This window comes from Elgaria multicarinata, chromosome 9, assembly GCF_023053635.1.
Source record: "Elgaria multicarinata webbii isolate HBS135686 ecotype San Diego chromosome 9, rElgMul1.1.pri, whole genome shotgun sequence".
Classification (NCBI taxonomy): Eukaryota; Metazoa; Chordata; class Lepidosauria; order Squamata; family Anguidae; genus Elgaria; species Elgaria multicarinata.
Window position 1 is genome coordinate 42,966,182 of NC_086179.1, and position 13,003 is coordinate 42,979,184.

At 43.1% G+C, this 13,003-nt stretch overlaps 1 protein-coding gene across 1 annotated transcript in view; it reads right to left on the reverse strand.

Annotated features, from left to right (window-relative positions):
* Positions 1-5,106, reverse strand: part of CFAP54 (cilia and flagella associated protein 54) — a 122,398-nt gene extending 117,292 nt beyond the window's left edge. Inside the window, exons 1-3 of the mRNA XM_063134983.1 lie at positions 4,905-5,106; positions 1,151-1,256; positions 287-433 (exon numbers count right to left, since the gene is read on the reverse strand). Coding sequence (XP_062991053.1) covers positions 287-433; positions 1,151-1,256; positions 4,905-5,104 — 453 coding nt within the window. The 5' untranslated portion in view covers positions 5,105-5,106. The remainder of the gene's footprint in view (positions 1-286; positions 434-1,150; positions 1,257-4,904) is intronic.
* Between the last annotated feature and the right edge of the window lie 7,897 nt (positions 5,107-13,003).

The following is a 13,003-nucleotide window of genomic DNA, read 5'->3' on the forward strand; positions in this document are numbered from 1 at the left end:
TTGTTTAGCAAGTAAAATCTTTATAACAAAAGTTCTTACATACAGCCAAAATATGGAACATACTAAAAAGATGCTGTGCTGAATCAGCATTTAAATGCATATGTTAAAGACCTGTAGCCACATGCCCTTAGTGTCAGATTATCAGAGCATCAAGGAACAGACAAGTTTAGCATTGGGAAAACAATGTGAAGCATCTGTATTGAATACTTAATGAATCCTGCTTAACACCAAATTATAAAAACATTAACAAAAATATTCTCTTTCAATATTTGTTGTACATACTTACTGTACATGCAGCACTTTGATCTCTAAGTCCATTTGGGAAAAAATTAGATTTAAATTCATGCACATCCAATCCAGATTTGTTTATATTTAGACTACTGACTTGCTGAAGATACTGTCCATAGCAATGTGAAACTGCTAACTTATATTCCTGGAAACAAAACAAAAATGGGTAGCACATAAATTTTTATTTTCTCTACAATTGTAAATCATATAATACATGTATTCTAGAATCTTATATATATCTACTCAGAAGTAAGCTCCACTGTGTCATTGGGACTTACTCCGAGGTAAGTGATTATTGCAGATTTGCAGGAGGAAAACTGGTCTGATCTAGGATAGTTGATATACAGCAAAATAAGTTATGCCTTTCTATTATTTCTCCATTTTGTTGAAGTCACCCACAAAAACAAGAGCATTATTTATTTATTTATTTATTTATTTATACCTGAGTCAGGTATTAAAATGACAGCCAGAGAATCACAAACATCATCTCCATCTTCTTACACCATTCTGCATAATACCCACGGAAATGAAAATAGATAGGAGTAACAGTTTCAAGGCCCCAAACTGAAAGTAACCATGAGATGAGATTTTATTTATTTATAGGATTATCTGTGCACCATGATCCTGACCGTCCCTCCCAGTGCTCAACTTCCAGTGTTTAAAAGAGATTCATCTGACTGAAAACAAAACATTTACCATCACATCCAGTTTGTCCTATGATTTATTTATTTATTTTGAGGCATAAACTATTAGGGAGAGAGACCAATTCACCAAATGCATGAAGTGTATCTTCGCTTGGTAGAATACACACTCAGATATAGAGGGGAAATGTTAACAGGGATTCACCAGGAGTAACACTTACTTTCATTTCCATAAGTTGATCACCAACTTTTACAAGTTTTTCATTGTAATACCAATCTGGGAATCGAGGCTTGTAGTTGTTCCAAATATTAAACAAGGTCGTTGTTCTAAACAAAAATTGTCACAGAAAATTACAGCTGGAAATACGATAATAATCTTGTCATATCGTTTTTTTAAAAAATGATAGGAATCACACTGACCTGGTTCACACATATCGAGAAGCCACAGTTGTTGAATTTCCCTGCAAAGGGTATGTGTGTGTGTGTGTTTGTCATCGTGCCTGCCACCATTTTAAATATTTGAGCCACAGCAGAGACATGCTGTAGCTTGTTACATGCAAATCCACCAAGGGTGTGTTGTTGGAGTGGTTAACAAGCCACCCACAACCCTAAAAGAGCACATGAGTTCTGAGTGGCTTATCAACCATTCCAACAACTCACTCTCGCTGGGTTCACATGTAACAATGATCTCTATATATAAAACGCTTAGGTATGTTTCCATAAAGGCTTCAGCTGATACAGGTTGCTAAGCAACAGCAACAACATGTAACGTCAGCTGATACAGGTTGCTAAGCCCCTTGTCCGACTCCTCCAGGCTTTCCAAGGTAATCCTACCCCCCTTTCTGCCTCTTCGCACCCCCCCCCCACGAAGGGGGCAGCGCCATGGTCCGGAGCATGAACAAGGCACAGCCGGAGCCCCTGGTTGCCGGGTGGGAGGCCGCTCTGCTCCCCCTCCCCCTGACCTCCCTGCCCCCAAGTCTGCCAGACGGCACTGTATCGGTGGCCTCCAAGCATCCCGTGCCCCCGCGATGATATTTAATTAATAAACTTTAAGATATGCTACATCAGCGTATGTTACGCCAGGTACAGCTAGTATGTAAAAAAAGGCCAGCGGCCACAACAATGAGAAACATGGGGAAATTCACCCACCTTGGCTACTCGCTATGTGCAAACTGGGCCATTGTGTTTGGTTTTTTTTTTCAGGATTTCCTGAAACTCCCATAATTAAAAACTAAACAAAACGTATCAAGTTGCAGCTCTCTAAGTCATAAAGGACTATAACTTTTATCATAAGATCTTTGAAATGGGTTTGTCATAACTATTAATATGCATATTTGTTTAATACTTTTAGGCATCAAGAAATACAGAAAGATGTTCATTCTACAAATCCTCCATGATAGTTAAATAAAGTCAATGAATTACAACGTGGAAATGTCATTGGACTGGAGCAATGACTAACAAAATCAGAAGAGAAAAATGTCAGAAGTGATAAAGCAGACTAGGCAGTTGCAAACAAAGAAACTGTTGAATAGTATCACATACAGATTAAATCAGACTAGAAAGCAGACAATCAGAATAGAGGAAAAAAGCATGCAGATATCAAAAAACACTGGAGATAAGATAGAAGTGGGAGAAAATGACAACATATCTAAGCAATATCAGTACTGTAACGTAATAAATACATTAATGAACAACCAAATTAATAAGACAATATGTCTCCTGAACCACACATCACTCTTGTTTTAGATGTGTTCAAAACCAAAACAGAAATAAAACAGCAGCCAGAAAAGAAAGAAAATAGCACCCTTTATCCCTACTATTACTCTACTTACACCTTTTTGCTTGTTCTGGTAAATGTATCTATGCACCTACATTGCTCCCCAGGGCTCTTCACATGGTAGGTAAAAGTTTCTCACCTTGCTAACACAACTGAGGATCCAAAGGATTGCAGCTAGAACAAAGTGTTATTCTGCTTCCCCCTAGCAATAATTTTCCAACAGCTGTCAGAAAATTACATTGCTGCACCCTTTGCTGGAAGGAAAGTACAAGGCTGAAGAAGAGCAGAACAATGCACAGTTGGAGATTGGCTTTAACTGTGCAGAACAAAACTTCAAAGAAGAGGGAGAATCTCCAAGACCTTATAAGCACTCATTAAACTGCATTGGGCTATGGAGCTGAAGCACCTGGAGACTTCTCAGTGCCACCTTCATGGTGACTACTGTGAACATGGTTGTATATATTCAATGAGGAACAGAGCACTGAATACTTCAGAAGGCTTACACCTATCCCCTACAACTTCTGAGAGCTTATATAATGTTATCATAAAGATTTTCACTTTCCATCCCCTTTTCCTTGTATAGTGTGTCTTTTTAGATTGTGAGCCTGAAGACAGGGACAGTGAATCTTTTTTTGTCTGAGAAGTGGAATAAAAATATATTAATTCGTTAATTAAAAATAATGACAGCTTTTATAGTGAATCAAGTAAAAAGGATGTGTGCTTCCAATCATGAAAGAAAGGAGCTGCTAGATGGTCTTTTTCATTCATATGCAGCTGTAGCTCAGTAGAGCACATACTTTGACTGCAGAAGGTCCTAAATTCAATACTTGGCATCTACAGGTAAGGCGAGGAAATAATCCTGCCTGAAACTCTGGAGAGCAGCTGCCAGGCAGTATCAGCAATACTGGGCTAGATGGACCCAGGGTCTGACTCAGTGACTTGGTTCACACATTATGTTGCAGCAGCTCCCATTCTGAGAGATACACCATGACTTCTCATAACCCAGTAACAGTGGGTTGTTGCATTGTTTGACAAGCCACCCAGAACCCATGGGCTGTTTTTAGGGTTGCAGATGGCTTGTCAACCACCCCAACAACCCATCCCCACCAGGTTTGCACGTATGGTGTACCACTGATGCATCCCAAATATTCAAGTTGGCCACTGCTGCTGCAGCAACAACCCCCGCAGGGAAACTGACCAACAGTGGCGTGTTACATGTGAACCAGGCCAATATAGGCCAGCTTCCTCTTATTGGACATCAAGCATTTTGAGACCTGATGAAGACATTGCTGCGACCAGCTTTCTCATGCAAATAGCTGCTTATGTGAGCAAACTACTATACAAGAGCAGTCTAGCATGGGAGGAAGAGACCCACAGAAGACCTGAAAATCACACTGTGGTTTTTGTAATGACTGAGAGTTGTGTGGGCCAAATTCAGTATTCTCCAAGTAAAACAAGAAGCAAATGTAGGCCAACTCAACATCACAAAACCTGTTACTAGCTTTGAACTAGTTCAGAACTATCCATCAGGCAAGGTGGTAAACAAAGTAAAAGGTTTTTCTTTTTTTAGTTGGCCTAATAAAAATATTGCCCTAATGTGGGTTTTGGAATATTTCTTATGGCCCACACCTTTGCATTTTATGTGACTGTGTCAGTTTGTCTGTGCAAGTGTAGGCTTTCCACAAACCTTATTTTCAAATCAATGGATTCATAGGCAGAATAAAACCTTTCTATTTGGTATCGACAAAAACATGAACATGAGTCCACCAAACTCAGAAATAAGAAGTAAAGAATCTGGAACTTGTATATAACCTCACCTCATCCCTCACTCCCGTGCAGGGCTCCTCTGCCTTTGACAGCTCTGAAACAGGCAGAAATTCAAACAGAGCAGCGTTTCCCCAGCAAAGGGGGAGAAAATTCACCTGATGAATTTCCGTCTGGTGTATTTGAGCATTACATTACCAGAGTTGCTGCCTTCCACAGCAATAAACTGGGGATATAAAGGCAAAGTAGGGATGTTGAGCGGTGGAGGATGAAGTGGTCGGTCACTGCAGTAAACAATGTTCCGCAGCTCTGGAAAGTTAGGTGGAGAAGCAGCTGAGCGGCCGGAGGCTTTGTTTCTCCGGCACCGACTGAGAAGAGGAACTTGCCTCCTTCCACCTACCCACCCAGCCCCGCAAGCCCCCTCCCAGTTTTACCCTCGCCTGTGCAGCTCCTGCTCCCTGGCACTGGCGGCACCCGCCTCGCGTTTCCGCCGCAAGAAGTGCAGGCAGTGGCTCAGGTCGCTCTCGAAGCTGTCGACCACCGGGTTCCCCGGCTCCACTGGCCCATAGAAAATGGCGGGCGGCTGGGGAGGCAACGGCGGGGACCGGGCTCGGCCTTTAGGAACGCGGGCCATGGTCCCCCTACCACTCCGCTTGCGCCCCGAGAGGAGGCACGCGGACGGTTGCTAGGGAAACGGGGCAACAGGTACAGCGAGGGCGGGGAGGAGCTCGAGGAGGCGGGGCAGGGGGAGGAGCCTGAGGGGAGGCCGCAAAGGGCGGAGGCAGGACTGAGCTTCCTTTGTCCGCTTCGGTATTTCTTTGCCTGCTTCCTGCTGCAAGCTTGCGGTTCAAGAGAGAGACAGGGCGGTAACCCGATTCTTTGACTTTCACCTAGCTAAGGTAGAACTGGTCGCCACACGTAGCAGGAGAATATTTTCCTGTCCACCCTCTGTGCGAAATAGGCACAGTAGGAAGGAACAGGCATGCCATAAATATGTGATGTTGCATAGGTTATATGTATATATATGGTGTGAAGCAAAATTTTGCATTGAATCTCTCTACCTCTTAAGATGATGAGAGTACCTTTCTGTTCAGGGCGCCATTCCAACCATGTTATCTTCCAGAAGACACGTTCCATTTCTTCCCCTCCACAACCCAGGCGTTTTCTGAGGGGTGGGCAACCTTAGGCCCAGAAGCCAAAACCAGCCCTCCCGGGATGGCCACACCCCTTTTCCCAGGTCCCGCTCCTTTCCCCCAGCCACTGGTCATGTGGTGGTGGTGGTGGTTTACCAGCTTTTGTAATCCACTCCCCACCACCACCACCATTTTAACCCACAATATGCTAATAGCTTTTATATTTTATCCCTGTCTCTTTGGCCCCACCCACCAGTGGAATATTTCTGCCTCCCTCGCCAGAGGTTCTTGAAAACTGAATTCATCCTTCAGGCTGAAAGGTGCTCTCCTACCACACCCTCCCTTTAAAGTGTCACAAGACACTTAAATATTTTGTGTTTCCCTATCATGTTCAGTCCACGTTGGGGTGGGAGCGTACTTTTGCAAACCTTGGGATTCTCCTTCATGTACAGATATCTCCCCTCTCCCCTATTTTGGGTCCTGTCCTATTTTGGGTAACAAGTGCTGAGTTTGGTATTAGAGGGATGGGACAGAGAGAACTATATATAAAAACAAAATCTAATCAGTTAGCTGTTTCTACTGCAGAAACAAAGTGGATCTGGCTCTTTAACCCTCCTGGAAGGAAAACCACTTATAAACCATATATGCACCCTTCTAAGCTTCCTAGAGGAGGGATGGAGAACCTCTGGCCTGTGGGCCCAATCTGGATGAAGGAAGTTCCCCATCTTGTCTGCGGAGCCTCTGTAGTTGCCTCCAGGGGGCAGGGCTCTTACACTGCTGCTTTATAACGGGTTGTAACAGTATTGACAATTGTTGGGGCCCAGGACACATTCCATATACTGTTTTCAAACTGGAGAAATCTATTGGAACGGGGTGGCATCCAGGAATATCCCCATTGTTATCTTAGGGTGACCATATAAAAAGAAGGACGGGGCTCCTATATCTTTAACAGTTGCATAGAAAAGGGGATTTCAGCAGGTGTCATATGTATGCATGCAGCACCTGGTGGAATTCCCTGTTTATCACAACAGTTGAAGCTCTGTTCCTGCAGGGCTCTTGCAGCTTTAACTGTTGAAATGAAGAGGGAATTTCACCAGGTACTGCATGCATACAAATGACACCTGCTGAAATCCCCTTTTCTATGTAACTGTTAAAGATACAAGAGCCCTGTCCTACTTTCCATATGGTCACCCTATGTTATCTCAGATTGGATGTAGGGATGTGAATGGCAAGTGCCCAGAGTGGAGAGGAGCAGTTGCTCTTTCCAGTACTGGCCAAACTTGCCGGTGGTGTATGCCACACTCATAGGGGCAGCACATGCTGCTCAAAGCTGCAGACTTGGCTGGCAATGAGAGGAGCAGCCGCTCTTCCCAGCAATGGCTAGATCTTTTTGCATGCTGCAGGAAGCCAGGGACTCAGCCAGCATTGCAAGGAGATATCACTTAGAGGAATAGCATGCAATAAGAAAAATAACAAATAAAATTACTTTGTGCCAAATGTACAATAAGCATAGCATGCTTCTCAAAGTGTCAAGGCTTGCTCTGCCATTATTTTTCCAGCACAGGCACAAATGCAGCATGGGTCATATCACATTCTCATGCAAAGTGAATTAGCTGTGTTTACATTAGCTGTGTTTACATTATGTTTACATTGTTTTGGTTTTATCTATACGCTGCCCTGAGATCCCAGTGATATAGTGCAGGATACAAATGTTTTAATTAATAAATAAATAAAGAAGCAAATGAGGTGTATAGAGGAAGGCTAATGTTAACTTAGGGTATTTCCCTATCCTTGACCTCCGGAGTGCTAGAGTTGTATGCTACTGAACTCAGATGAGCTGAACCCCAATGACAAATCACAGTCAGGAACTGGCAATGTTTTAAATATTAGTTAAGGATTTTTCAGCTCCAAATGCCTTCCTGTGTGTCCTCACATGATTATTTAATGATAAACCATCTTGGATAATCCTAGTAGAAACTCAGTCCAGGAATTTATAAACATAAATAAAGAATACAAAACATATTAGGAGCTAACTTAAGGCCAGGAGCCGCTATTCCTTGGTAGACATGGTAGGTTGAATCTCTAGACCTTTAGAGAAATGAATTGGGTGAGTGCAATCAATGGACAGGTGCTGTTTCTTCGAGAAGCAAAGGAATACAGCCTTTGATCAATCCCCTTAAACATCTTCTATGAACCAGCAAATGAATGGGATGCACGGGAACCTGATGGTTATGAACATTTCTTTGGGACAAGAACCACAACAAATCCACTGCTTCAAAATGTATTCTGGCATAGTTTTCAGCTTTGTTTATCTTTCATGACAGCTTATGAAAAGTGACTGAGCAAATCTGTGCAATAGTCATTGTAATACACTTTGCTATAACATTCATGCAGCTACTCATTTGATGGAAACACTAAATGGCATACTTTCAGCTCAGAGAAACGATTGCATATTCAAGGAAGAAATTAGGCCTGGAGCCTTTGCTGAGAACATGTCTTGGCAGCCAAAGCTAGCAATATAATATCTTTCACTGATTTCTTTCAACAAAGCAATGGCTACAGGAAAGCATTTACTAAAACTGTAGTTTTTAATTCTTTCAAAACTTTAGCCTATGTGGTGTTTTAATTACATTATTTCTGATCATAATGTTTTCTTTATTTTTTCTCTTGTCTGACGTTTGTATATATTATTTTGCACATTCGAATAGTCCTTATTGTAACGCTCCCACTATTATTATGCAGTTGGTTTGAGGCAATCACAGAGTCAGGCAGAGTATTCTGTGAAATAATTATTTACAGCTAGCTATAGAAAAATAAAATGTGAGTTATGACATACAATATTTAATGTGATCTCTAAACCATTCACCTGACTATGTTAATTATACAGCATAAGATTTAAGTGGGGAGATGGCATCTCTCTTCATTTTTGTTCATATTACTGTCACCCTGTTTGCCAAATTTCTTCATTTCAAGGTTAGGCTAATTGATTACTAAAATTTGTTCCAGCCACTGATGGAAAGTTATGAGCAACATTCTGACCTTGGAATAACAAATCATTTTTTTTTTAAAAAAATAAACAAACTGCAATACATTCACTACTTGTATATTCCTGGACAGACAAACTGAAGCATCCATCTACTATAATTTTATTGCTGGCTAGAATCATTAATACATCTGTATTGCTTTTCTGCCTAATCCGGTCCCATGTATGTAGAGTTAATAGAGAGCCTGGGCTATAGCTTACATCAAATATATTCCATATAGCAGTGTCATTGTTCTGGATTTGGGGGGAAATGACAGATAATTATTTTAGTGGTTAAGAGCCTCCTGGGACCAGGCTTGGGTTTAGAGAAACCAGGATTGGAACCCTCGATCATCTGCTATAATAAATTTGCTAGGCGCTTCGAAGAGGACGTTGCTCATGTTCTCTCAGAACTTTATGCCACAGTTCTTGCAGAGCCTAGGGAGGTGTCCAGTGCCCTGTCTGGCTCTGGTCATGTTTCCTGGGATCAGTTTCAGTTGTTGCAGCATGATGATGTGGACAAGATGCGTAAATCAGTCGCTTGTAAGTTTGACGCTTGTCAGTCACTTGTAAGCTTGACACTTGCTCATCTTGGCTAATCTAGCAGAGGTGGATTGACTGGGTGGGTTCAGGGGGTGGTAAATGCCTCACTCTGTCAGGGATTGGTGCCTGCTGCCTTGAAAAAGGCTGTAGTGCATCCTCTCCTGAAGAGAACCTCCCTGGACCCAGAGGTATTTGAGAACTAGCGCCCCATCTCCAATATCCCCTTTGAAGGCAAGGTGCTTGAGTGTGTGGTGGATGGACAGCTTCAGACATTCTTGGAAGAAGCAAATTACCTGGACCCATTTCAGTCTGGTTTCAATCAAGGGCATGGCACTGAAACAGCCTTGGTTGCTCTGACCGATGACCTACTCCAGGTGAAAGACAGGGGGAGTGCTACCCTGTTGATCTTCCTGGATCTCTTGGCAGTTTTTGATACCATTGGTCATGGTATCTTACTGGATCGGCTCTGTGAGATGGGAGTAGGAGGCACTGTATTACAGTGATTCTGCTCCTACTTGCAGGGCCAATTCCAAAGAGTGATATTGGGAGATTCCTGTTCCACCCCATGGCTATTGAGCTGTGGGGTGCCACAGGGCTCTATTTTATCTCCCATGCTATTCAACATTTATATGAAGCCACTGGGAGAGGTCATTAGGGGTTTCAGAGTTGGGTGCTGTCAGTATACTAATGGCAGCTCTATTTCTTCTCATTGTCTGAGTCAGCTGGGGTGATGAAAGTGCTGAAGCAGTGCCTGGAGGCTATAATGGGCTGGATGAGGGCTAATAAACTGAAGCTGAATCCTGATAAGATGGAAGCTCTGTTGGTTGGTGGTTCCTGAGTCTGGTGGTGAGAAGGAGGAACACTGGATGCCACTGCCTATTTTCTTACTGACTCACTGCCTGTCAAGCAAGCAATGATGAAAAAGAAGATGACCAGCAAGAACATTGGTGGTGAGAAAGCAGACTCACTGAGGGAGGGGTCCCATTCAATGTGTCTTTCCCAAGGTCCCTTAAAAGCCTGGAGCCAGCCCTAGTTAGATCCTCGTAGTCCATGCTGGTCCTCATCTAATCAGTGCTGCAAGGGGGGTGGGGAATCAGACTGTCAGGATAGTCTGCATTTCTGCTTCCAGGGGGACAACTACACAGTGCCGCTTTCACTGCAGATCCCCCTCCAAACCCCGCAGCATTGTAGTTGCGAGGCAGCAACCATTGCAAGACATAGGCAGGATTGAACGTCAAATATCCTGCCCCGAAACTTCATGCATCAGTTACATAGCTGTAAAGTGCAGCAAATTGTGGCTAATGATGGGGCTCTGAAAGTATTTCTCCTTCTCAACTCCATAGCAGTGAAAGGATGCCTGTGCGCACCTACGCAGCTTTGAATCAACATGCAATCACTTTCTCTCAGCTGTGCTCCTTTGTAATTGTGAATTTTGAATCAACAGGCTTCTCTTGCTCACATGCTCATAAAGTGAAATGGAGGAGTTACTTCTGAGTAGACATGCAAACATCCTCCTTCATGCCCCTCTCTTTCACCATGGTGGTGGCTTTCCCCCTGACACCGGGTGAAGTATTGAAAGTGCACAACTGCGAAATGGTGTAGCAGTAAAGCGTGGAAAGGCAGTGACTGAGCCCACATTTGCAACAGCGCAGTTTCAAAGCAGTAGAGCTGGCTCCCCTTCCGTCTCCTGTACCCAGCAAAGTGCAATGGAAGGCAATGAGTTGCTTCCAGGTATCCATGTTTAGCCCTCTGCTCTCACCATGCCCCCACCCCATGCAACTTTCTCTTCAGCCAATCAGCACCACTTCCACCAGTGCCGAAGTAAGCTGAGATCACATGGACTCCCAATCTGTGCTGAATCTGTAGTGATGGGAAGATCTGTCACAAAATGAGTTGGGGGGGGGAAACAGATTTAGGGTAAGAAATGCCTCGCTAGCTATGGAGAGGGTGTGCATCATCTGACATGATCAACTTGTGGAGTGGAGTAGAATCCATGTAAAAGCTCTGTGTACCCCCAGGGGTGTATTGTTTTTCACCCTTCCGCTTCTTGTGCATAAACCTGGTGCGACGTAAACCATTTGCACGCAAGTACCAGTGCAGTTATGCATATCTGCATTAAAATGCTTTTATAAGTAAATATAGTGCCTAGCATTTGCAAACTCTGGCCACTGAATGCTACCTTAAAATCAAACTCTTAAAATTTGATATGTTGACAAAGGTGCTTTAACTAAGGAGGGAGCTGTTAAAAGATCCTGGATCAGTTGGCTTGTTATGTCTTTTGTAATGGCCAATCTGTAGTCTTATTTCGCTAGGCAAAAAAGGACACTAGACTAGTCATGTAATGCCACCCAAAACGGGATATTTTAAATACAATCTTTTGCATCACAAAAACCAATAATAATTGATGAGTTAGTTAATTGATTAGTGATTTGATTGTGGGTTAAAACAAACTCCAGTCTAATCAAAATGGAAACAATGCATTTCTTATTAATTGTTTTTCTAGGACTCTGAGAAATTCTTTCACCATTGTTTTCTAAGCCACTATTTCTTGTCTGATAGACATGTCATTCCTCCCTGCAGCTGTGGTGATTCGCTGGAGCATGAACGGGCCAACAGTGTATGGTTTTCAAGCAGCTCAGTATGTAGGCAGGCACAGGAAGGCGAAAGTGCTACAAATATACTTCATTGCTTTCTATGGAGAGAAATGTGAGCTTGTAAGGCAAGAACACTTGTGAACTGCAAAGCTGTGTACAGTCTACCGGTCCATGTACTGTGGACTGCCAGGTACTTGACAACCACCACTTATTGGGTTTTTTGCTATCCCAGGCAACAGCAACAACAGGATTTATGAGCTTTTTCTGGGCTGCCATTCCTGACTGATGGACTTGGTAGACTGCAAGTTGTTCAAGACTCGCATTGTGTCAGGTAGTCTGTTTCCGGTGATAGCTTCCTTCACAACTGGAGAAGCAGGCTCCCCAGAGTATAGGCCAGGGGTGAGAAACTTGTGGCCCTCCAGTTGTTTCAGCCTACAACTCCCATCAGCCCTAGCAGGCATAGCCAATGCTGAAAGATGATGGGAATTGCAGGTGAAAACATTTGGAGGGCCACAAGTTGCCTACCCTGGTATAGAAGTCCATGGAAAAATCCGCCCCTAGGATATACAGAGAATTCTATCACTTTTAAAGTGAGTGAAAGGTTTATCAGAACTCAATATCATATAGATAATAGGATGCGTTTTTATTGTATTTTCCTATAAGCAGGTATGTGTGATGTCCTTTTGCCGTAAGCATTTATGGTAAGATAAAGTTTGACTTCTCCATTCATGAGACCATGGATGTAACATAGTATGCATATTGAAACGGTATGATTCTATAAAAGGCGTAAGTAGGAAGGCAAGCAGCAGCTCCTAACAAAGGTAGATGAAAGGGCAGGCAGCTTCCCACAGGAATGCTCACAAGCCTCATTGGCAGCAGGCAGCAAATTGCCTGAGGAACAGGACATATAAGGCTGCAGTGAAAAGATTGGGTAAGGAGGAGTGGGCTGAGTCACACTGCTCCTCACTCAGCCCACTCTAATATGACAGGGCTGCAGCAAGCTCTAGAAACCCTTTCTTTCCCTTTCCCTCCCTGCCTCAGATTTATGAAGGCATGGGCAGAAGACCACGCTTGATCAAGAAAAAACATTCAGGTAAAGCACACAGTGGGGCTTAGTTTAGCCTAATCCTATAGATCTACTTCAACTGATGTGGTGCAAGCTAATGCCACAACAGATTTTTTTAAAATGTATCTATCCCTCTGCCCCCTTGAGGCATTAAAGCCTTTTAAAAAAAAAATAT